This window comes from Rhyacophila brunnea, unplaced genomic scaffold (assembly GCF_057557595.1).
Source record: "Rhyacophila brunnea isolate RB1 unplaced genomic scaffold, BYU_Rbru_1.0 scaffold_1, whole genome shotgun sequence".
Lineage (NCBI taxonomy): Eukaryota > Metazoa > Arthropoda > Insecta > Trichoptera > Rhyacophilidae > Rhyacophila > Rhyacophila brunnea.
In genome coordinates, this window is record NW_028232751.1 from 32,320,307 (window position 1) to 32,347,076 (window position 26,770).

The 26,770-nt window shown below is 29.4% G+C and overlaps 1 protein-coding gene across 8 annotated transcripts in view; it reads left to right on the forward strand.

The window, feature by feature from the left end:
* The window catches only part of Pdp1 (PAR bZIP family member Pdp1), a 303,300-nt gene that overhangs the window by 117,894 nt on the left and 158,636 nt on the right, over positions 1–26,770 (forward strand). For 2 of the 8 annotated variants that reach the window (XM_085943221.1, XM_085943237.1), the window contains exon 1: positions 11,898–12,155. The exons of 4 other annotated variants lie outside the window; for them this stretch is intronic. In XM_085943221.1, coding sequence (XP_085799347.1) covers positions 12,026–12,155 — 130 coding nt within the window. In that variant the 5' untranslated portion in view covers positions 11,898–12,025. Of the gene's footprint in view, positions 1–11,674; positions 12,156–26,770 lie in introns of those variants that run through there. 2 more of the 8 variants (XM_085943231.1, XM_085943250.1) reach the window with 2 other exon arrangements.

Genomic DNA, 26,770 nt, shown 5'->3' on the forward strand with positions numbered 1-26,770 from the left:
ACATTTTGAGATAACGTTCTACGATGATTTTCTATAATAATTTATTAATGACAGTTTATTCTTTACTGTTTAATATACGGTAAAATATTAAACATAATATATGATTTTATAATAGCTCGTGATTTTCTAAATCCGAGTTATATTGCGAATTGTGCTTCCAAACTTAAACAGGTCGTCTGTGGAAAATCTGATAATATATGTCATACTTCGTTATAAATATGTACAGATCACGTCATTATGTTGATTTTTTTTACTGAATTAAGAGTCAGTTACAGACCTAACTAAAAAGTTTAGCGAGTGTATTTAAAATTGACATTAAATTAAATGTAATGTTTCATAAAACAATAAATCTTAAACTTTTCAACAACCACGTGTATGTATGTATCATATGACGAGAAAACATGGGTGTCATACTCCCATGCATTTTCAACACGGTTTATAGGTACATGATTCAGATTTAACCCCAACTTTAAATTGAAAGTTTAAAAGACAGCATATTCATCAAATTTAGAGTATTTCCCCCCATTAAAAGTAGAAAATTAAAAATTAAAAAGAATATCTACATTTGACAGTAGTAAGAATACGAAAGGATTGCGGTAAAAGTAACAACAGAAATACATACTTATTACTTAAAAAAACTTGAAGCATACTAATATAATATTACCTCATATTTTGATTTCATTGACTACAGTTCGACGTGTATCTTGACTAGAAGTTGTAATCGAGAAATATCATCTCGAGAATTGATTGGACAAGGTAAATCTCGAATCTTGAGAAATATTTCTTTCCGATATTTTAAGAATTCTCATTTCTCGAGAAATTATCAATGAAGTTCTCAATAAATCAAGAGATTGTCACTGGTCTAAGCTGCCCAACCATAATCATATAAGAACACTGAATAGAATTCAAATCCCAAGAAAATTTTGTTAAAAAAATGCCTCGACTTCTTAAATTTCCCGTTAAAATACTTTTAGGGCCGGAAAGATAAAAAAAAGTTCTCGCCTTTTATCCAAAACGGTATTTCTTAAATTCATCTAAAAATTGAAAAAATGGTCGGCAAGAAGTGCCAATTTCGAAATAATATTGATTTCTCAAAAAAAAAAAATGTTTATTTTGATAAATTTCGAGATTATTGAGAAATGAAGAAATTCGAGAAATCCTAAGCTCTAATCTTGCCCACATCACGATTTTTTTACGTTAAATTGATGTTAAACAAGTGATAAGTCTAATCTCTTGGTTCAACCGCATATTTAAATAATGTTTTCCAACACCCGCGACTCATATTTTTTCATATCATATTTTTTTGGAATTTGTCTGTTTTTCCACTGATTTTAGGATTTTTTACAGGTATTTTAAGTTTTCTCGATATCTCTAAAATTCTCGGGAAGTCTTTTTTGGATATCCCGAATCTTGAGAATTCAAAATTTCATCATTTCGGGAAATTCCGAATCTCGAGATTGAGATTTTCTCGGGAAATACCCAACTCTACCAGCGACTTAACAAGCGATTACTTTACCACTCGTCCAATGGGTCTTGATAAACTATTAGTTAATAATTATTAGCTGATACCTAATTTAAAAACCTTATTTTAATTTTGCGATTCCTTCCTTTAATACTGTGTTGAGCATAACTAGACCGTTATCTTGTCGTGGGGTACAGAGAGCATCAACCAGAGATGACGGCCGTCTTTTGTCCCATTAGCAGAGTTACAACTTTCTGTCTAGAGTTCAAAAATATAAATCGGCTTACTGATCATTTCAATGATCATTAGTTGACGAGCTTTACAATATATCGCACAGTAAATTGAAGAAATCAAATCATCGAGAGGAGTCTACATATTACAAAGTATATTTTTTTCATCTTGTCTATGACATATGAAGGATAGAAACGTATATCGGTAGACATAATTACAACGATTAGTATAGTAACATGGGCAACATCCAATCTTTGTAAAACGTATATTTAGATATATTCATAATTTGCCTTGATTGCGACTAATTAATTGTTACATTTTCATAAATATTGATATTTGTATACTATCTTCCCCCGTTACAAGAACTAAATCATTATAGATACCCATCCAATTTTTGTTATTAGGTACCTATTTTTCTTGATTTTTAAAAAAATATATATTGTTACTTTTCAACATAATATTAGTAATGATTGTATTATTATTTATTTTAATTATAATATTTTTTCACTTGAAAACAATAGCAAAAAATATTATTTTTGGTTCAATTACTTGGGTAAACGTGACAGTGAATCATAATATTTTTTGTTTGTTTTTGAAATCGATCTTAAAAATCATACGTTAAGTTTTAATTACTTCATTTAATATTAGAAGTTATGGATACGTGCCTAAACCACGAATTCGTTTAATTATTTAGTCGTTTTAGCAGAGCATCTTCGAATATTGATACGATTTTTTTTGCACAATGATGTAACATATTCATAATCATTTCGTGCTAAAACGTTATAATGTTAAAAAAACAACCGTGATATTACGTGCTATAGAATATAAATAAGTGTGTTGAAAAATATATTAATAGTATAACAACATAATATGAATACGTTCTAATAGTTTTTATAAGTGTGGCGACTAACACTCGCGCCACTTTTGCGCTTTATCCAATTATAAACACACTTGTTTAAAAGGATTTTACCGGACGGTGTTAGTTAGTGTAGGTGAAAATGAAGCCATCCATTTTCACAAGATATTAACAGTTTATATTGTTCGCCAATTTATATTGAATTTTGTACCTGAGAAACTTTTAAGTAACTGATCCAATACTTTCCGTGGAAATTCACGAAGAAAATATCCTTCAAGATATGACGTAATAATGATACCTTATCGATGGAATTTATCCAGGGAAGTTTCTTTTCATACTGTAAAGGACTCGGGTTTCTAACCATTTGGCTTCATGAGCTTGTTTTAAGTTTTGTTTTTATTTATATGAAATACTATTTTCACACCATATTTGCGTGCGTGTGTACATTTGATTGGGAATTTAATTTAATGCAGCTCTCCTGGTGCAGTGCGTAAGGCACTGGTCTTTCCTCCGGGAACTCCGGGTACGAACCCGGTGAGGACATAATATATTTAGGCGATTTTCTCAAAGTCTGGGTATTTCTAATTGTTTTACTTCTATTATTAAATACCAGGGGGTCAAACTGTTAGTTTTTCCGTTTCAAGTAAAAAATATATATATGAGTTCGGTTCTGGTTTTCGTTCCGACAAAAAATAACGGTTTTTATGGTTTTCGGTTCAGTTCAGGTTCGAAGCTCTGCTAAATATACTACTGTCGACCTATACTACTATTGAGCATTTAGGCTTGTTGTAGTGTTGATAGAATATATATATATATATTATTTATGTCAATATGATATAAAACTGTAATATTATTAGTAGTATATCATTATTAATAACAAACTTGTAAATACGTGATTTAAGTTTAGCTTACCCACTAAGCATTCAAGCAAAAAATAATGCATTCGTTTGCAGAAATAATATTCTTTAATCGAGCAATTAATTTATTAAAAAAATTGAATATCCGGTGTGACAAAAAGGTTACATTTAAAGTTATAAATATGTAACATATCTGTGAATACAGCTTATAACTTTGATTTTTATGATATAATAAAATGACTGCTGAAACTGCTCCGGAAACGCACTTATGTATACAAAGTATATGCATGCGAAACACATTTAGTTTATTTCTCATATTATGTAGTATTATATTCGTAATATCTTTCTGTGTGGTTTTATTGTATACTATAGAGATGATTAAGATTTTTTTCATGATACGCGAGTACTGTATCCTATATATTATATTTCAAACCAAATATGTAATGAAAATTGAAAACGATTGATGTTTATCCAGTACTTGTGCAATGATGTGTATTACTCTCGTAACGTAATCGTACGAATTCAAAATGTCATACATAAATATAATACATGTATAAAAAATTATTTTTGTCCACTAAATCTACGTAGTATATCAATACTATTAGATATAACTTGACTCATTTTTTTACCTCCTTATTATCAGCAATTTAATTTCTTTATAAATTTAAAAAATGGCATGATTTTGTATTAGGTAGTTTAATATTATTACGATTTGTTAGGTATACTGAAATATACGATTATCATTGTCATGTTATCTTCGATATTGTAATGCGAACTTTTGATATTTTCTAAATCGAAATATCTCTGAACGATTAGGTAATTAAACAAAAATATAAAATTTTCGTGTTTTTTATTTATTATTATTTATAATATATATAAAAATGTAAAAACAAAATCTGTTAAAACAAATTTCCGCTCTCTGGAAGCCCATATGATCTTATTAGGATCGGATGTGGTCAAAAAAATATATTTTTTATTTTAATACATTGATATTTTAGTAAGTAATGAAACTTCAAAATTATTACTTTAATATTTATTATACCAACAATATACTCATTAAAAATTGGGGACCTACATAAAACCGCTTGGCCACGCCTGATATATAGATATATTTTAGGTAGGTACGTTTTAAAGTTCGTACTACGGGGTGTGAGTTAAAATGCTGTTTTTTTCAATTGTAAATTATATTGCATTCGTATGTAATGGAAATAATTAATCAGAATATTAATTAAAATATAAAAATTTTAAAAAAAATGCAGGACCACGTAAAACATTTTCCTATTCCATGAAATATATTTTTATAAATATGATGAAGATGAAACCTTTCACATATGTATATTATTAGAAACTGAAGAATTTTTGCTAAGGAAATTAATTTACAAAAATGTATAATATGAAATATGAAAATTACACTGATAAAATTTTATAAATTCATAAGGTATTAATTTTACTTTCGATGTGTGAACATAATTATCTCCCACAAACTCAAAATCTTCCTAAAATGTTAAAAAAATGTTATGAAACGTAATCGAAAATACGTCATAATAATATGTAGTTGGCGAGGAAGTTAGTTTGGTCGGGAGATTATATTGTTTAGTGTCTGCTTGGAATGATGGCGTAGAAATAGTCTCAAAATCAACCTACATCATGCGTATTCTCGAGTCGCCTTTTTACGCAACACGACTACATGCAAATGGCGTCTTTACTACGTTGTTGCATTATAATATGAAAGTTATGAGCTATCCTTGCAAATGTTTTTTTTTGTTTTTGAATTATTAATAACCATGTCTTTGCTTTTTCGTACAAGGTGGTTGTTAGTAATTTTGAACAATCACAAATAGCCAGGCTTTGAGAAAAACACATAAATATTGGTGTCCTCACCGGGAATCTAACCCATAACTGTAGGGTGGAAGGCCAATGAGAGCCGCCCCTTGCAAATGTTGATAACAAAATTATCTTATAGTATATAATTATTAATCTTAAATTATTTGTAACGCATGAGATAAACCATATGAAAAAATATAAGAGAGAGCTAGACAGGGAGTAGCCGCATTAAACATACCTACACGTACAAATTCAAATTCTAAATTTGAAAAATATGAGGTATCGTTTGCTTTAATCGTGTCGTGTAAAATAACATTAATAATAGTTTGGTAGATGGTTACAGTGCGGTAATAGCATATCGAGTGTTTGGAGTATCGCGAAATCAGAGAAGTATCCAAGAGATTTAAGGGTAATTATAATAAGGATAAGGTGCTATAACCTACTGTAACCTTAGGCAATATATACAATCAACCAAAAATAGAAACATTATAGATGAGGAAGAAGCGGAAAATAAATAATTTTACCATGATAAAATGGAATTATATTACATACTCGTACCTTCTCCATTCTTTTTGAAGATCAAATACAATGTCATAACATAACAGATGTACATTTGTCACAATTTATCACAATCATAAAATATCAAAGGAAAACTTTATATTAATGCAACGACTTTTCTTGAAGATTGCATAAAGAAAAAATATCGAAGATCTATTCTCTATACCAGTTGTCGGCAACCGGCGGTCCATAAATGGTTAATGATACTAATATTATGACATGCCGCCCATACGTTGAATTAATCCAATAGTAAATTGTACAGAATTGTGAATAAATTGATTGAATAAAATCTACATAATTTTATTTGTCGAATATAGAACATAAAAAGATTTATTAAACATTACTTAACATGATTGTGAATATTTATAAAAAAAGTAACGAAATACGAATGTTTGTTGCAATTTTCACTTGCAGAAGCATTGTTAGTCTTTAATTTAATTTTTTCTTCATAATTTAAATACTTTTGTCATTTTAAACAAATTAAATTCGATTAGTGATTTTTATACTTTCCATCTTACTTAAACCATTGCAACCCTATTATGAAAAGGTTACTAACCCCTGGTTTTAAAATGATATTGTTATGATGTCTACGGTACTCGGAAAAAAGTTTTGTGTTAATTACTGCTTATTTAATTAAATATTCTTCGTAAGAATAATGAGGGTTTTGTATTCAAACGCAATTTCTTTTAATGCACATCTTAACAATAATTTATTGTAAATTTAACTAAACCTACTTTAAATTTAAATATCCCGAAACATTGTGATTTTTTATTACCACGTGTTTATTAGCTCGTATTCTTGTTTGTCCAGTACAATTTTTTTCTTGTTTGTCCAAGATTTGTATTGGACGATTGAAGATTTTAAACTAACTTCCCGACTTGCTAGACGTTTGAAACTTTTAGAATATATCAGAACACGGTGACAATGCATTATTTTAATACTTTTAGCCATCTTTAAGCAGAATTATATTAATTTTCAGTTAATTCTGTTTTGTATGGAAAGTTATTTTGGAAAAAAATCTTAAAAAGTAAAACACCATATTGGTTGCTAAGGGGGTCCTAGCAACTAAATTATTAATATATACGTGCGTTACTATGGAAATCAATATGAAACGTCAAAATGACATTTCTGTATTCTATATTTATTCAGTATTTCTATCAAGTACAAAAAAAGTATTTATTAATACATAGAATTTTCAAGTTTATATGATTCAACAGAAAATTTAAAAACGTGGTAATATATAAAAAGTTCTTTTTATCTTGTAATTATTTTAAAGTGACTTTAATTGACGGTGGCATGAACATAATATTATTATGGTGGATATTTTAAAAATATTTTTAGGATCTTTAGCTAGGTATCATACAAATAGTTATAGGTAGGTACCTTATTTTGTTTGAAAGATTATCCATTTTTACTCATCACGTATTACACTTATGTCGTTAATAATGACTGCATATTAATTACTGAACGGCAAATATCTAGAAATATTTATATTTCACATTTCAGGTGAGTCACAATTTTCACTATTCTGGAGGTTTTATCTCAAATTCCACCTGTGGACGGGACGGTATGGTAAGTGTATTTTTTATTACAGTAATATTTACATAAATGTTTGGAATACTGTGTATTTATAGTTAGTTATTGTCAACTCACAATACGGAAGTTTGATTAAACATAAAAAAGCTTTAAAGTTATATACTTTTTTATTTTTTTCGAAAAATCAATTAAAATACAACGACATTATAAATTATTAAAAATTTTCCTCTACGACTTCGTGCAAATCAGACTACAATTTGATGAAATAAATAATTATCAAAAGTAATACTAAATTAAAGACGTTATACAAATCATCATTTATGCATCAATATGCATTTTTAAATTCCAGATAAAGCGTTGACTTAAAATATGTTTATTTTTGATTTTGATTTGATTTTGATGACATTGATCAATTAAAACACTTTTAACGTATTTTTAATAGAGTATATTAATTTACTTGAATGTTTCGTATTTACTCACTAGAAAAATAAAACAATTTCAAAAAATATACTATTGTGAAATCACAATTAAAGTAGACGGTGTGAAAATGTTATTTATTTCCGTGTGTCGGAAGTACTAATTTGTGGTATGGTCTCTATCGTTGACAGTGTTTACTTACATCGGTTGTAGACAAGATCCAAACGTACTGCCATTTTTTTACGATATTGATCCCAAGAACATTCCACGAAAACGTAGCTATTGTGGTAGCTAGGGAATCCAATCCCGAGCCAAAATTCTGATCCCGGGATTTCGGGATTACAAGTTGACAATCCCAGGATCCCGGGAGTGGTCCCGGGATTGGCATTTTTTCCATTGTTAATATAAAAATTTTATATTTACAAATAACATTAAGAAAATTGGTCAAAAATAAATCTAGTATAATTTATACTATTTAAGACATTTATTTTTAATATTGTATACGTTCAATCTTGGAAATACACAAGTTTAATGGAGTAAATAATATTGTTATATAAATAATAATGTGAATTTAATATGAGATTGCTGTTTCTGATAGTAAAGACATAAGGAATGGATTAGAGAGATTTAAAATAATAAAGCAAATAATCATGGTGTACTTATGGCCTTTCCGCTTCATAAATCTAATTAGTCAGCCAAATATGAAACTGCCGTAAAACGTATGATATCATGGCGGAATTACTTTGTTAAAAGTGCGAAGCATTGTTTTTTCCAATCTTTCTCATTTTTAATAATTTATGTGAAAAAATAAAATGAATCGGCTACCTACACATGGGTATAAATCAAACTTCATTCAAACTCAGTTTATTTATAATGTAGTTATTCTTTATTAAAATTATTTTTTTGTTATATTTTCGTTTTTATTTTATTTTCCATAAAAATTGATAAAACAAATCAATCCCGAAATCCCGGGATTATGTTTATCAATCCCGGGATTCATAGGTATCGAAAATAGCTCGGGATCCCGGGATTGGAATTCCTAGTGGTAGCTAATCCTCAGTTATTATAATAGAGTTCTACCACAGAAAAAAACCAGTTCAATCAATATATATATTATTTTTTGTATTATGATTTTTATTTATAATAAATATCAGATTAATTTTAACATACTTACGATAGTTAGTTACGTTACGTTTACATACTTACTTAGCATATTACGTTAAAACTTCCAACGTACTGGACAAGACATCGTGTTACTTATGTGTAGGCACTCCCATGTCCAGTTGGATTTGATTTTTTAAAATGAATTTACATCTATAAAACATATATTGGGCATCAAATTTAATTACGAATATTTATTTTTATTATTATTATTTATGATAACTTTCCACATTTATAAAATACCAACAAAAATAAAGACGAAACTATTCTTCATAATTATTATTTTGTAAATGTGGAAAAGTTGATTTAAATATAAATGTTCACACTCAACAATACTAAATTGTTGTTTTGTTATTTTTTTAAACTTATAAATCATTATACTAATTATCCAATGATAGTAAATATTATTAATAATTTGTATCGGAAACCACGTACGGTGATGTTCATCAATACAATGATGTAGCTACAAATTAAGAAAAAATTGCAACAACAACGTTGCAACGTGATAATATTATTATCTCACCGATAATATAATAAGTGATACCTCGTAATAAATATAATAATAAGTGTGATTATTCTTGTAAATTTATACTATTATTCTTCGATTATTACACTATGTAATTAAATTATATTTATTAATAACGCTGATCCACATTTTATTTTTGTGTTCAAAAGTATATTTTATAGTATTGCAAAAAAATATTATAGAATTACCGATATGATCACTTTAAATTATCAACCATTATATTACAAATAAAAATGCGGTATCATAAAGTCTTGTAGGATTTTAGATATTTTATTTATTTACTCTACAAAAAGATGTTACAATTTTACATTTTGGTGAATTTCTATCGTTACTCGTATTTCTATCATACCACTATAACATATTATTATATTGGATAACCAATATTCTTCTGTCTATAAAATATCTAAAATTATGCGATTAAAATGATACATAATATTAAATATTTTATAGATAGAAGATTATTTTTTATGTAATACTTATCTAGACTTATTCGAATTTTAAAAACCATCTGCATATTGTATTCTTAGTTCAATGAAAACAAATAAGTATGACTGATAAAATTTAGTAAAATCAATATCGTGTTTAGTGTTTACATAATATATTATATGAGATTGCTGTTTCTGATAGTAAAAACCTAATGAATGGGTTAGCGAGATTTAAAATAGTAAAGAAAATCATGGTGTATGGCCTTTCCGCTTCATAAATCTAATTAGTCAGCCAAATATGAAACTGCCGTAAAACGTATGAAATCATGGTGGAATAACTTTGTTAAAAGTGCGAAGCATTATTTTTTCCAATCTTTCTCATTTTTATTAATTTATGTGAAAGAATAAAATGAATTGGAAACTTACACATGGGTTGTAAATCAAATTTCATCCAAACTCAGTTTATTTCTAATGTAGTTATATTTGTTTTTATTTTATTTTCCATAAAAATTGATAAAAAAAATCAATCCCGAAAGCTTCGGGATTATGTTTACCAATCCCGGGATTCATAGTTATCGAAAATAGTTCGGGATCCCGGGATTGGAATCCCTAGTCGGAACTACACGAATTTTGAGTTCAACCCTACATTAAAAAACCCATATATACATTTCGTAGAGCCATTAATTAATGTTATATTATTAATTACGACGTGTTCTTGATCGAGATGCCGCATAGGTGCACGGACCATTCGTCCTTTGGTATTTTATTTAGTGCAGTATCCAAACTTTATTTCTGCTATGCTTCTTCGCTTCATTCGATCTGTCCATCTGGTCGGTCTCTCATCTAAGTTCTCTATGATAAGCTGTAATTAAATACCAAGAACTTTCTCAAACTGTTATTTATTTTTACCATGTTCAATATATCGATTTAAAATTATTATCTTTCATATGTTTATAAAAGAAAAGATAGATTTGATATACTGTTTACTAACAATGCCGTGTGTTATGAGTTTGAATCTCACGTAAGAAGAGTTTATATTACTTTACTCTAAGTTTATATTTGATGACGTGATGTTAGAGTATTAAATTTTTATTGTTTGTCGTTAACTCGAGTTAAAATAATCCCTTACGGTCTGTACGTATCTATGGATATGAAGAAGGGTGAGTGATGTATCATAGCTCTCCGCTCGTGAATTGCGAACGTAGCACCCAGCGTAGCCGCGCACGCTGCAAGCAATGCGATGCCATCGCAGGCAGCGCATTAATTTATATTTTGTTCAGATTTTTACGCGGCGGGGAGAGGAAGAAGCTGATCGCGCGGGGGATATGAGGAGGTTCGGAAGGCACCGAAGGCGGAAGGCAACGGCGCTGTCCGCCAGTTTCCGTCGCAACACTGCCGGTGTAGCACCTGTCCCGCGTATCATCGACGTTTTGAAACTAAACACATAGGAGCGAACATCTCCCCCTTTCGACCCCCCCCCCCACGCTAATTGAATTATATACGAAAAAACGACCTTTTCATTCCGCGTAACACCAGTCATCAAAATAATCACCGTGTGTGCTGAATCTCCTCTAACATAATTTAACAAAAATCAATTAAAATCCTACCTAAACAATAAAATATTGATAATCGCATCCCTAATTAATTATGATCTAAAATAACATCTTATAATAATTACTTGTTGTTCTAAATTTAAAAAAAAGAATCGAATTAATACAGAATTCGCATTTTAAAAATAAAATTAAAAAAAACATCATTTTCATATTTATAATTTTGATGATACTTTATAAAAATAAATATTGTTTAAAATAAATAATAAATATTCTGGATGATATTTTACTAAATACATATTAATAACACTCGCTACGAATCCCGCGATACAAGGACATTTTTTCCGATCGCTCCGGACGACCGCGCGCGAAATTGCCACCAACGATAATAAAAAAAAAACAAAAACAAAATGGTTTGAGCGGGAATTTTAAAGACTGTGCCAGCTAAAGAACCCCCACGATGGATAGTAACAATATTATTGTGAATGTGGTGGAGTAGAAACTTCACCGCGATTCGGGACTGATTCGCTAGTCTCGTCTTTTAAACATTGCCGTGCAGTGATTGATACTCGTGTGGGGTGAAGTGCTTAATACGGATTGTTGTTGATATACGACGGAAACGATGGAGTACCAGCACGGGGTCCCTTTGGGCCCTCCAGCGCCTCCGCCTCCCTTGCAGCCCCACCTTCAGCAGCATTTGCCTACAGCAGACCACTACCAACATTTTTGGAGGCAGCACGTTTACGCCAATGGTCAGTCGGATGATTATTATAAAATATTCTCAAAATAATTTGCATTTTTAATCTTTTTTCTCCAACTTATTGCAATACAATAATTATTACCATATTGTCATTTTTTCCATCACAATAAGCACTTAAAGTACTTATACGTGAATATCCTGGTAATGACAACAGGTGCCCAAACCGTCCTCTTTTTGAATTCATTACTATGTTTTAATATCATTATTCCAATAGATAAATATTCAGTTTAAACTATTACCAAAATTATTGTTATAATATTGGTTTGCTGTTTTTGGGATTTCGTATCTAGCCATCGGTTATTTGATAAATTATTTTTAGTCTATTAAAGTTTAATCTGTCAGAAAAATTTTATGTCATAGATTTTTTATTCTTTCATAATCAGATAAATACATATTATGAAAGTGACAAAAAAATTAACTCTACTTGTATTGCAATAAGGGTCAATTTCCAAAATGCGTTAATTTATAAACGGTATTCTCTCCAACCAATCTGTATCCGTAAGGTATTCATTCATAGTATTGTATGTACTTAAAACTCTACCTACATTGTAATAATAGTGCTTTTACAGATGTCACATGTCTATAATCTTTTCTGGACAAAAGTACTTACCTATTTTTCTCTTCAGATATTGTATGCGACAGTTAAAAAAACACAGTGATTTTGGCTAACATACTAATTTCCATAACTTTTCTTAATGAAGTGGGAGTAAATCGGCCATCTTTGAGTTTGATAAAGTCATTACTAAAACATTGGGAACTAAAACAAATACTATTTGACAGAACGTCATCTGACAGATGGTTCTCAACAATTGAATGGGGTATATTATTATATATTCTATATTATCTGCAACCCCATATGCTCCGCTGTGGACCGAAAATGGTGATATAAAAAAACTTCATATTATGTTATACATTAAAATAATTAGCTTGTACCTATATAATAATCTGATTATAATGATTAGTCATTATAATTATCGTTATAATAAATTATATAAAATGTTAATTGATTTAACCACATATGCAAGGTATTTTAATGGATGGTGAAATAATTGGAAACTATTTTAGTTAGTATTGTCACAATCTGTGTATATCACTGTAATTATTAAAAATACTTTTAACGCAATGCTATATTTTGCTGATGGGATCCATCAACATACTCCAGACCGACATACATATGCCCGTAAACAAATATATTGGTGAGAAACAGGTGCAAATAGGCCATAAGTCATTCGTTGGAAGTAGCGACGCGTAATATTGTGAACTGTTGTTTTTATTAAAGCAGAGTGGACTATCTCAACTACATTTAAATTGATAACAATGTTTGAATTTCTATCATGCGGAACTGTATTTTCAATCAAATATTTTTGCACATGCATTTGTGCAGCGGAAAAGTTTACAAACAATATATTTATCTTGTTATATACTATTGTTACAACATTTTAGCCCTTAAAACTGGCACCAACCATAAATAATTAATTTCTTTCCCAATGTAGCATTGTGCAGTCCAATTTGTGTGTGTCAGGGTATGGACCTAATAGGTTGAGCAAGTGGCTGACATCCATTTCTCGTAAAAAACAAAATCTGTCAATAAAACCTCCACTCTGTGGAGGCCCATATGATCCTATCAGGATCAGACATGGTCGGAAAAAAAGGTGATTACAGAGTGTCAGTTTTTAAAAGATCGATAGTTAACAATTTCCACAATTTTTTAAAAGGTAAAGGTGAATCTTCATCCCCTCAAATTAACACCCAGGGCGGTATTGATTTTTTATTACGGTTTGCTTTTAAGGATAAACCCAACTCCATGCGACAGTGAAATTCAATTATTTTTTAACTCATTACTAAGACACGAAACTGTAAACAATGATAGTAGTGCTAGTTTTTGCTCATAATTCCAATGCAATATGATAAACTGTTTGTAGAAAATGATGATTATTGAATATTGAAATAAATTGTAATAATTTGAACGACATAATATGTAATCAAAAATCTTCATTTCATACAGATTACCGCATTGAATTTTATTGTGGCAATCACTAGCACTACCATTGTATATCGCAATTCAGTGCCACGGCCTGAGTATAGAAGGCCACGGGTTGAGTCATATAGATCGCTCTCCGATAATATCGCTGTCAGCATCTTTCTTTCGAATGTCAGCAGATCATTTTGTAGTTTTTAACTTAAGTATTACATAACATTATGATCCGTATTATGTGAAGACTGGCCTCAGCAGTGTTTTAGTTTCAGTGACTGGCATCTTGGACTAGTTGCTTACGGGTTCCAGAGTAATAAATACTCTACAATGAGCTCGAAATACTGAGAAAACAAGGACGTAGAATACACGGTAACAACCCAAAAATCAAATACGATAAAGTAACACCTGTTGGCGATCTGTATTTATCTGTTCATTTCTTTTAATCCAAAAACATTATACACCGTATGATCAAAGTGTATCTAAGCAACAAAGGGTTTATGTTAACGTAGGTAGGCGTTTTTAAACTATATGAACTATGAAGTATATATTAATATGTTTTGCAAAATCAGTCTTACATACACACACGGAATATTGAATAAGTATGGGCTAAGTATTGGCGATTCTAATAAGATTTGTTTGGATTGTAAAATTGTAGGATATTGAATTATAAATAATAGTTATGGTAGGAGTTAGTGTATATTATAAAATATTTTTTAATTGGAAATTTAGCACTGCAATTTCTATAAATTTGAATCGGATATTAGTCGCTCCCTTGAGGTGCAATTTTGGAAGCTAACATCTCAATATTTGGTTCACAGTTTGAAGTTTTTAATTGTATGCACATTTCCGAATTTAAATTATTTCGATACGGGTTTATGATATATTTCATCATTGAGAATATTTACTCGCAGTAGTACGTTGTACCAAAAACAATTATTGGTACAGAAACAACAAGAAGAGCGAATGCGACTTTTTTCACACAATGAAATCTGTCTGAGAGTTCATTCCACAGAAAATTTTAATAAATCGTAATTTTCGAGGCGTGCCATGCCACCAAAAATCCTTTCGCATGCCATCTAATAGCACGCGTGGCATATGTTGCCGGTCGCTGGTCTATATATAATAATGTAAAATTTATATATGATTTCGATAAAAAATAAAAATGATATGACCTCCTCTTTATATTTTTTTTTGTTAAAAAAAAATCAATTATATCCACTACTTCCACATATTTGGTAATACACCGAAATGGATAATAATTTTTAATCAAACATTTTGTCAAAATTATATTCATTTAAATATATCCTCCCTTGTCATCATTCTTACCAGTGAGGATCTTTTGTGAAGTATTTTTAAATAAATTCTGTTCCCATCAATTTTGTGTATAATATTACTGTATCGACAATCAATCCATACAACTAGCCATAATTAATATATTAATATAGTAAATCATTCTATATAGTAATCCATTAATAGGAACTATCCTAATAAGGCAGTACATACATCATTGAATATACCTTAAAAACTCAATATATCTTTTATTTTTCCAATAATTAATTCGGAAACTGTTTTATTGTAAAATAATAAAATATATCTTCCAACTGTATTTACGATAACTTCAGTGCTTTTGCCAGTTGCCAGGACTATAATTATTAATTATAAATGAATTAGATTTGTCTGTATAGATAGATATAAGATATTTTACTGAAAGAAGGTAAATAGCATCAGGTAATATAATATTATGTGACCAATGTACAGAAAATTTGAAATAGCGTAAAATGATCTATATATAATTTTATATATTTTTCTATAGAAATTGAACAAACGCTTTTGTTAACTGAGTTAACTGGGTAGTGTTTATATTATATTTGACGAAATGTCACGCCGCAATCGTTGTTGTCAATATTACATTGCCGCTATTATTTATAATGGCGAATTCTATCGGCCATTGTTTTTAGTGAGTACATTATTTACTCCGTTCTCAACGGGTAAAGCACAACTCTTACAACCGTAACGTCCTTAGTTCGATATCCGGGTTAACCAGAATTTTTTGACCGGCGTGAATAATGTTCAACGTACCTCTGATTGCCCCTTCAAAAGTCCATTAAACATTTTATTTGATTAAACAGCTATCAAGCTAAAACAAACAACTAAAAAATTAATACTAATATTAGAGATATTGTTTTGTTGGCGAGAAATCAACCGCTTTGTTGAGTCTACACTTTGTATTCTTTACACTGTTTGTTTGTAATGTTAACATCTCTGTTTTAAACAGCATTATAATAGTTTTGGACAAACCGTTTTGATAAGAATTTTATAACATATCTGTAAGCATAACAAAGATGTTCGTTCGTTCTATGTCATTTCCGTAGTACTTGCTTTAACTTTTTTTAAATATATTATTTAACAGTTTATCATAAATACTAATGACGCTAATAGCATCTTAGGGCTCATTTTATTCTTCTCGTTTCTGTATACTGCATTATCACATACTTTTGAAAATCTGAACTACCTTCTCGATATAGCAATATCTAGGTCTAGGTTTTAGACGTTGTATATCTCTTAGATACCACTGGATAATTCAGTTTATCTGATGACTTCATCTTCAAGCCATATATCCTGTCCATTTCATTCATGGATATTCACAAACAATTGTATCGCATATATTTGTGTATTACTTTATTTAATTATTTTGTTTTTTTTGTGCGTGCGTTATGTAAAAATGAGAACAAATTTTGAAGACATCATTTTGAAGTGGGTAGTCAAAATATCTCCAGCCCTGTTTTAATCTGTTAAAAATATTCTATTCAAGTATTAAATAAATTATTATGAAAATTAAAAATTAAGTCTCGTCCACGAGAAAATGTGCATCGTAATATGAAATATATTCGAAAGATAGTATAAATTATATATGTATATATTATATAATATACCTATATATTGGATCATAAATATTTATCCTAGCACAGCAATACACAGATCTATGCTTGTATTAAAAAAAAATGATTGTATGGAGTTTTAGTCTATATAGCATAATAAATACTCGATCGTATTGAGAAGTTCGCGGATACGTGTTTGTGTCCGCGACTGTAAATATATGAATATTAATTTAGCATTAATTTATATTTTGATACCGATAAAAAATTTGTAGATACATTTTTATAGATTACTTACGCTTTTTTACGAATAGCCAAGATAGAAAAAAAGTGTTCAGTTCATATCACTAATAATTGAAGAACACTTAGACGTGCTAAGCTAAAATCAATAAAATAAAGGGTTTTTTACAATAATAACATATTAGATTTCTTTATAAAGGTAAAGTTAGGTTTATGATTATGAGAATAATATACGAAAAAGTGGAATAGAAATTGAACGAAGTCATCGAATTTCGGTGCAAGTTAATTTAACAAGTTATATTTTAAAAATTAGTAATATCCATGAGATACAATTTATTCTTATAATAACTACTAATATTGCACTTACAATGAAACAGCGAATAGACGATTTGCCTTTTGCTCCATGAGTCAAAGTTTCGAATAATCCGAATAAGTCTAATTTATTTAATATTCTTTTTTTTCAATAAGTATATGTGTTAATATGAGTAATAATAATTTACGAGAAAAAATCTAATAATCAATTAAAGAAAATATTTTTTTTTTTAATCTGGGATTACAGTTTCTACTAAAATTACTGCAACCCTATAAATTTCCACTCACTAATCCCCCACTAGCCTGAAACAAAAGTTTCGTGGTGAGTGTATTACTCCAGGATGTAATTATGTAAATGTATAAATTTAAGTAGTGTACGGCATATACATAATAGAGCTCCTGCTCGCTCACGAAACATACAAAGAAAATATGGTATTCATTTCCCTACCCCCGACGCTACCTTACCGTGCAAATCCACAGGTTTCTAAAAAATATGAAAAATATCATTCGCCAATTGTGTATTTGCAAAAGCTTTTCCAGACTACTGAATATATTGTGATCTCCGCGAGTTTCTGTGAAAGAGAGTTCCGCTACGCAAATCGGATTAAAAGTAAACAATTTACTCATAAACTTCATCATTTAGAAACCTGATTCAAATATACATAAATGTCGGTACTGCATATTAATGATATGTTATGTCACTCTTGTTTATAATGCCAAACATTTCATTTAAAATACGTTTTACGCTACATATTAAACTTAATTTTATATTTTCAAACCATTGTTTGCACCTTCGGCGAAAATACTTGCGCTGGTTGGGATGGGGTTTCACCATAAACCCTCTCTTTAGCGAATACCCATAATGGGTGTGGCTAGTGCAAAATGTATCCCTGTTCATTTAGTTGTACTTTCTCATATTTTTCACAGGAATGGTTAAGTTTGTTTTAGAGCTGAAGTGATGATTTACATAATATATCCTCACAATGATTAGTTTCTGTACTGTACAGACAGTACAAAAAGAACACTTTGGAAAAATTCAATTAATTATATTGTCTTTAGAATATTTTCTTTTTGCACACGTCATATTAGTAAATAATTGAAAATAGCTAAATAAAATTACTTCAAATTAAATAATAAACGTGTTATAATAATTGTACTAGGCTCTATGATTTTAAGACTTTCGGACTCTGCGACTAATAGACTCAAACGTTGAATAATTATTGTCCCTGAAAGATATGATAATTTGGGTATAAAATCTGTACTTAACTCAATTTATTTTCGGTAAAATTGGACATGAGATATACTGACTTTCCACCTTCCGCCTTATTTAATCCACGCATCCATGTAGCCGCCTTCAAGATTAAAAACACTAGACCGCACATTTTAACCATATTTACAGTTCTGTGTCTCAATTCGACCAAGCTTCTTCGAAACTATTTATTGTTCATAATAACTAAACTACTGACTAAACTGTTAATTAAACAACGGTTTTTTGTTATTGGAACTATCAAATAATTTAATTGTAGTCTTATATTTATCGTATTTTATATAATATGGTGTGTGAATGTTTCTCTTAATGTACCTAAAAAATAAATAAATATTGTATATAATATATAAAAATAATGCCCAAGATGACCGAGCGGCTTATAATGAGCGGCTTATAATGTCTCATACAAATGAATGAAGCAGGCCAACAATTGCCGACAGACAGTCAGAGTATGGACCAAATAGGTTGAGAAAGTGTCTAACATCCATTTCTCGTAAAAAAAGAAAATCTATTAATATGACCTTCTTAGGACTGAACATGGTCAAAAAAAAAATCATCATTACCAACAGCAACCAGCAACACCAGTTGCAGTTTTAACCCCGCCCAAGTAAAAAAAACACCAAATTTCTTCATCGTCTATAATTATTTTATCGGCTTGGGCATAGGATTAATTTTTTGCATCCTAATATTAGTTATATTAGGAAATACATCAATTGTTAATAATACCTAACAACAATTCAAATTATTAATCGTTCATCTATTCAATCAAATTTTCAAGCTGGCATACAATAGGGAGTTAAGTACCTAAAATAGAAATTTACGGAACATCTTTATAATCTGCATATGAATTATTCATATTGATAATAATAGCATTTAAGCTGATAAAGTTTCGAGATGTTCTCGATTTTCGAGAATACTAGTAGTATAATAATAGAGTTATTATATAATTCGTAGAAGTTTGTGATTTATTTTAAGTACCTACTAACAAGAATGGAATCTGAACAAAGGTATCGACAATACAGCTTATTAGTATTTGAATATAGTACAGATTTGACTCAATACGTCTCTCTCAGAACTAGGGATCAGATAATACCCGGAAAGAATTTCATCCATGGAATGTATTACCAATTTTAGATCTCCGGGATTGGAGAAAACGAATATTTTTATAGAGTGTGAATGTAAACATAGTTGCCTCTACAATCCAATATGAATTGCATGTCTCCTCCATGACATCTATCTACGCAGAACTGTCCTATATTTTTTTAGTTCTTACAGACATTTAGTAGCTTAAGTCATCTCATTTTTGGTCTTATAATTTTTCTTCGCCTTTCTCGAGATCGTCAATAATAATAATTATGCTCAAGTGTCAATATAAATATGAATCTTGTCTAATAGAATATAACCATATATTGTACGTTTTGTGGCGTGTTTTTTTTTCTATAATTTTTATTTATTTTTAATTTAATTTAATTTCTATATTTTAGATACCTGCCTAACATTATATTTTTTTTTCAATTCCGTAATTCTCCGATATAGTATGTCAAGATTTAAAATCCCTTTTTCATGAATCCGTCAACTTTTTATCCCTATTATTTCACAAACTGTAATAATTTGTAAATATTAAAAAAAAACTAAGTAATGTAATATTATAAAGAGTGCATTTTCCGATAAAGCACGGTTTCCAACATTTTTCCTAGCAGTCAAATAACTTCGCCCGCCCACAACATTAGAATACTAGAGGATCAATCGTCATAAATATTCTCTTTTTTATCTATGTGACTGAATTAACAATGATCACATTTTATTTCATATTAAATTTAAGAGTAGTCGATAACCCTATAGAAATAGCCTGGCGATCATCCTGGGTGTTTTGACGTATGGGTTGGAAACCTGTGCACTAAACAATGAATCAAAAAAATGAAATTTTAGCGAGTGAAATCAAAATTATGCTATAATTTATCTTTATATCATTTTATTTTGAAATCAGCCAAATATAGTTCACAAAATACGGTATCTCAAATAAAAATCATGTGAAGCTAAAATCCCAAGATTTCAGCAGTGTCAATCTCAGGATTTTACTAAAGGCAAATCGAATGGGATTCCGGGATTCCGGAACTCGGGTAACCCTACTTTAAATAGCACTACTAGGAATTCAATGAATTGGATAAAATTTAATATAGGGAAGTATTTATTGGAATCCAAATGCACTTTTATTGGAAGTGCAATGCCGTTGCCGCTGTTATTTCATAAATACATTCTTAAAGATTCTATTCAACGTTGAATACAATATTCTATATAGGTATATATTTCCAATTCCTCTTCACATAATCGCATGTGGGTTTGTCTTTGTACATAATATTATATTTCCATTCATATTTCAACCATCAAATTATTGATCGATCATCGGTCGGAATATTAAATATTATGTCATACAATAAAATTATATTCTTGAAATTAAAATAAATCTGGTTTTTGATGACCTACTATTATATCGTCACTGTTCTGGCAGAGGACACTAATTCGAAAAAATGACATACCATTGAGTTAGTTATACCAAAATGTTCCTTATTTCAAACTTTACCGTCTGGAAACCTTTTTAATAAATAAACAGTCTTTATTTTAAAGTCATCCTTTTTACAATTACTTAATAAACTCACATGATAGACCATTTCAAACATTTTAACAACTACAAAGTCAAATTACTCAAAACTAGTATTATCCAGTTAGTGTGTTCTGCCAGAACAGAGACGATATGAAAACCTGGGTCTGGCAAATACACATTTTTCAATTTGTGTTTGAGTCATGGTATGAATGGTTGAGCAAGTGGCTAACATCCATTTCTCGTAAAAAAAATATTCTGTTAATACAAACCTCCACTCTGTGGAGGCCCATATGATCTTATTAGGATCGGACGTTGTCGGAAAAAAGATATGAAACCTAAACTATTGTATTTGTGAAATTTACTAATACCGACTATTATTTAAATTGAGCTTTCAAGAAATTCGATTAAATATGATTGAAATAATTATGTATTTTTTGTGATCTTTCACAATATGATATATTGTGTACTTATAAAGCCGTGCTTAATGGGTTTGAATCGCAAATATGAAGAATTCACATATTATATTAAGCAAATGACTAAAAACCATGTCGTGTTAATCGAAACTTCTCCAACACAGAAATGGATTGTAGAGACAGTAAAAAATGGTGTAAAGGGAATAGGTACCTTTTGATAATAATGTTTGAATCGTCATTTCAATTAATTTTATGATTAGTTGAATACGTATCTTTCAATCAGAACTGTACATTTTTTATTTAAAATGTAGTAGTTTTTAATTAATTAAAAAAATCATTGAATATTATACTTATGATAAATATTTTGAAGCAGGTAAGCACTCAACATTGGTCGAGATATTCGCATATGTACTGAAAAATTCATATAAGTAATTTACCTATAAATAATATGTATCCATGCATGTTCATTGTATTACTGAAAAATATTGCAATAATATCGTTTTTTTTTTATTTTTTGGACAGGATATGAAAACCGTGCATTTTTTCATTGTATGCAAATAATTTTATTAAAACTAATATAAAATATTTTTTACTGGTTTCGTATATTTTTATTATTTATTACATCAAATATATTTCTCGAAACAATTCGTTGGGTATGCAATTTTGCGAAACCTAACAGTTTACAAATATTTTAGTTATTTTAACATTATATTGTAAAATAAACGCACCTCTGCGGTCTATTTATTATTCCTAGAATTGATTATTAATTCATCAATACTGAGAAATTAAAACAATATACTTTGAATATCTTTGAAAATTCATTGGATCTATCTTGTTGATGATATAATAAAATATTATGATATATCTACATATATATATGTTATTTTATGTTTACATTTTATTGTAGTCCATGTTAATTGTCAGTATGATGTGATGTATGGCAGGTTTTGATAATTTAAATAACACATATTAATTGTGGAAAAGGTACACATAAACTTTTAACCAAATATTTTTTAATACATTGTGTGTTATTTCTAATAACTTGTAGTTCACAAATAAGCAACAGAAAACTTTATTAATAACGAATCTAAATGTATGTAAAATTGTACTCAAAAGAGGCAGTGCCGACGAGATAACGTAGTTCGTTTTATTTTTATATTTCTTTGTAATTTCATTAGATAAAAATAAAATAATATACTATCACTATCTTTTCCATGTATTTTTTTAAAATGTGTGGGACGGATTCATTGTTGCATATTATTATCTATGTCCGATTATATTTAAAAGCCTACCTAAAACTTTAATGCCAAAAATGATAATATAAAATATTTTAACACTGCAATAGCAATATGGTGGAAACAAAATAAAATAGCTCTGCCTGTTTAATAACAATTCCGGCGAGCAACAGTTCGCGCAAGAAACAGTAAAGGCCCGCCATTTTGATTTCCTGGTCGCGGCGGTGTAATGTTATTTCCGATCCGCGCTCACACCGCCGAAACAAAAAGAAAGTAAACTTGTTTAGAAAAGATTAAGGGGAAAAATTGAGATTCGACTTTCACTTTTCGATTTGATAAGTAATAAATGCGGCGGGCACGAAATCAACCGTGGCCCGGCCGGCGGACTGGCTTGCTCGCTCTGTGTCCGTTTGCTGAGCGACAAGCTCTTGGTTCACGACCCACTCGAATACTATAACTAAAAAAACGTATTTACTCAACTCAACGATTTGTGTTTACGTGGTAGACTCCATTATAATGTTTTTTTGTTAATTCTAAATCTTTAAATTAATACAAATGTCGTATAAAGAAGTATTTACAATTAATTGACAGTTGATAAAACATATACTCAGTAGGCATTACTATGATAATATGTACTATCTTTACAATGGCGTGCATGTTATAAATAATTAAATTGTAGAAAACCCGGATATAATTAACACTTTAGGTTGGAATTTTTTTCTGTATTCATTTCCGGAAGTACAATGTAATGACTGAGTACCCAATGTTAATGTAACTATCGGTATTTTACGAGGTTTGATAGCTAGCTATTAGGGCTTGCGAAATATTTGGTTTGTTATGGGTGTATTTAATTATACAATTAAATAAACCCATAAATTTAATTCTATATAATATATATCGTCATCCCGTAAACGGTTGCAAAGGAGAATGGCTTCTTTTGAATTGACATTAGTTTGGTGGCATTTCAATATAGTCTCTCTCTCGGCTTAAGTCATGCTACTCGGAAATTTACTCTACTCCATGTACCAAGAATTCAAACTCGAAACTAATGAATAGCAATTTCAAGAAGTTATAACCGGGGTGATGATATAACATATTATACCCTTAGTATGTGTGCAATGTATACTTATATAGACTATGAAACAATTTTGCAATACGGCAAAATTATTCTAGTTTTATATTTTCAAAATATACTTGTACACGCAATTAAGCTATCTCATAGTGATATAAATGGATACTTTAATTGTTTCACTATTATTTCTTATAATTGAAGGTATTACTGGGGCATTCATTATATTGATAATTTATTATTTGATTAGGTTATAAGAAAATGGCTTCTCTCCATTTTTTTAAATGTACAACAGTCATTCTTTCAAATCGACTGCTTAATCTGAAAACCAACTAACTGGACTTTTGACTAATATTGAAATTTTAATGGCACTTTATTATAAAACATGTTTTCTATGCTCACACAAAATTTCAAACTCTTAAACCTATAAATAAATGCGTTATCGTTCTTCACATAAAACAGCCAAATGCAGGTGCCAAATTTCCAATATCATAAATGAAGCAACTCCGCTCTTTATATATATTTTTTTATATAAAAGGGAAGCTAAAATAGTGTTTTAATTTAAATTGCAGCTTAATTATAAAAATAAATCCAAGTATATTTTTGGAATTGTTAAATTCCGCCTGATAGTTAAATTAATAAGTTTTTTCTCCTTCTTGAACAATTTGTCCAAATGGAGTTAGTTGGTTTGCAGATTAAACCGTCAAAATGTTCCTAACCTAACTCTATTAACTTAACTTAACTTTTTATTTAAGCAGTGGTCAAATTGGCATAGTCCCTACACTCTATTACGATGATATAATACAACTTATAATTTACCTAAAACCCTCTCAAAATTGTGTAATTATTTTATGCACATATCCCAAAGTGTATGTAAGTTATAGAGAGAAGCCCTTTTGCTTTTAACCCACTCATTTCTGATGCCTCCTGTACAATCTCATATAATGTAGGTACTTATTATAAGAATGCATATTACTAGGCACACAAAATATTTCATAATGCATACTGTTTGTTACATTCGTTCGGAAATACTTTTACCGATATTTCATGATACATTCGTGCAAAAATAGCAGCTAAATTAAACAATAATATTAATTTCAATGCAGCTAGTGGATAAACAAATATTATTTAATAACTCTTCTCTCTTGGTAAAGAGCAATGCGCACAATGCAGTAAGTATATCTTTTTAATTTTTTTTATTAGTCAGGAAATTGCTTGATTAAATATTTACTAACAAGCTTTGTACTGGAAACAAATCTGTTGATATGAAATCAAATTAAATTATTTATCAAACTGTATTCAAATTTCAATACGTATTGATTGAATCAGTGTTACTGAGAATCCGTACTTAACTATATTGACGATTCATCTGAATGTACCTACATATATACAATCACATTGATACAGTTGCGTAATAAATTATGTAAATAAATATATTATATTTTCCGTTATGTCTAATCGAACTTAATTAATATTTTTAGTTTTATTAAGGTAGGGCATTTAAAGTATTGCAAATTTATTATATTCATCGGATCACGTTTGATAATCTGTGAAATGTTCGAATGAATATATAATAGATTGTTTATATTTAATTTATTGCTGCAGTCTAAATACTGATATATAAAAAATCATATACTAACGTGATATAAAAATATGTGTATTTATAGCACAATTTATATATTTAACTGTCATAAACCATTTTAATGCACAGGAATAATCATTTTTATAATAAATTAACTAAGTATCTACTACTCGTAATTAAATTAAGTTACCATTTATTCATTAAGTTTTGATTTATTTTATACAATAAATAAGTTTGGACCAATGATTAAAATGTTTTATCTCGTAGATAATTGATAATATAGTTATTTTGATTTTACAGTACAGTGGCGAAGGGTGGAGGTAGGTTGTTAAGATCCGATATGAATATTGCACATTAAACTTTGCCAATCATACATATTTGTCTTAATTGAGCTAAGACTAATTGGTTAGTTTTTAATATTCAATGAAACCTTGCGTGACTCAAGCCATAATTGATACCTGATATTAAACAAATGTTCGTATATCCATAAAATATCTAAAACTATACCATAAAATCATACATAATTTTAGATATTTTATAGATAGAAGAATATTTTTTATCGATTATGTTTTGGTTCAGGCAGGGTTTAATTGAATTTTCAAAACTGACCAACGCGATGTACAATTTTGTACCTAGTCTTAGTTCAATCTTTGTCGGATCGCCCATAGCATACATAAACTATTATGGTTTTGTTTAGGCAGGGTTTAATTGAATTTTAAAAACAACCCGGCACCATCAGCAATTTGTATTCTTAGTTTAATGAAAACGAATAAGTTTCCAACCTCCACCCGTCGCCACTGAGATATTATGATGTATAATACAATAGCACATATTTTTTAAAGATATTCACGTATTAATTATTCGGCCAATCCACTGGATCCGTACCCAGAATCTAAACACATAAAACAACTTGTGAGTTTAACTGAGATTCGAACCCCAAATCAAGAAACAGTCGTCTATTATTATCTTCCGCCGCACAGCGAACATATTATTATATGATGACGATGACAGATAACCTTGTGACCATAGATGTTAT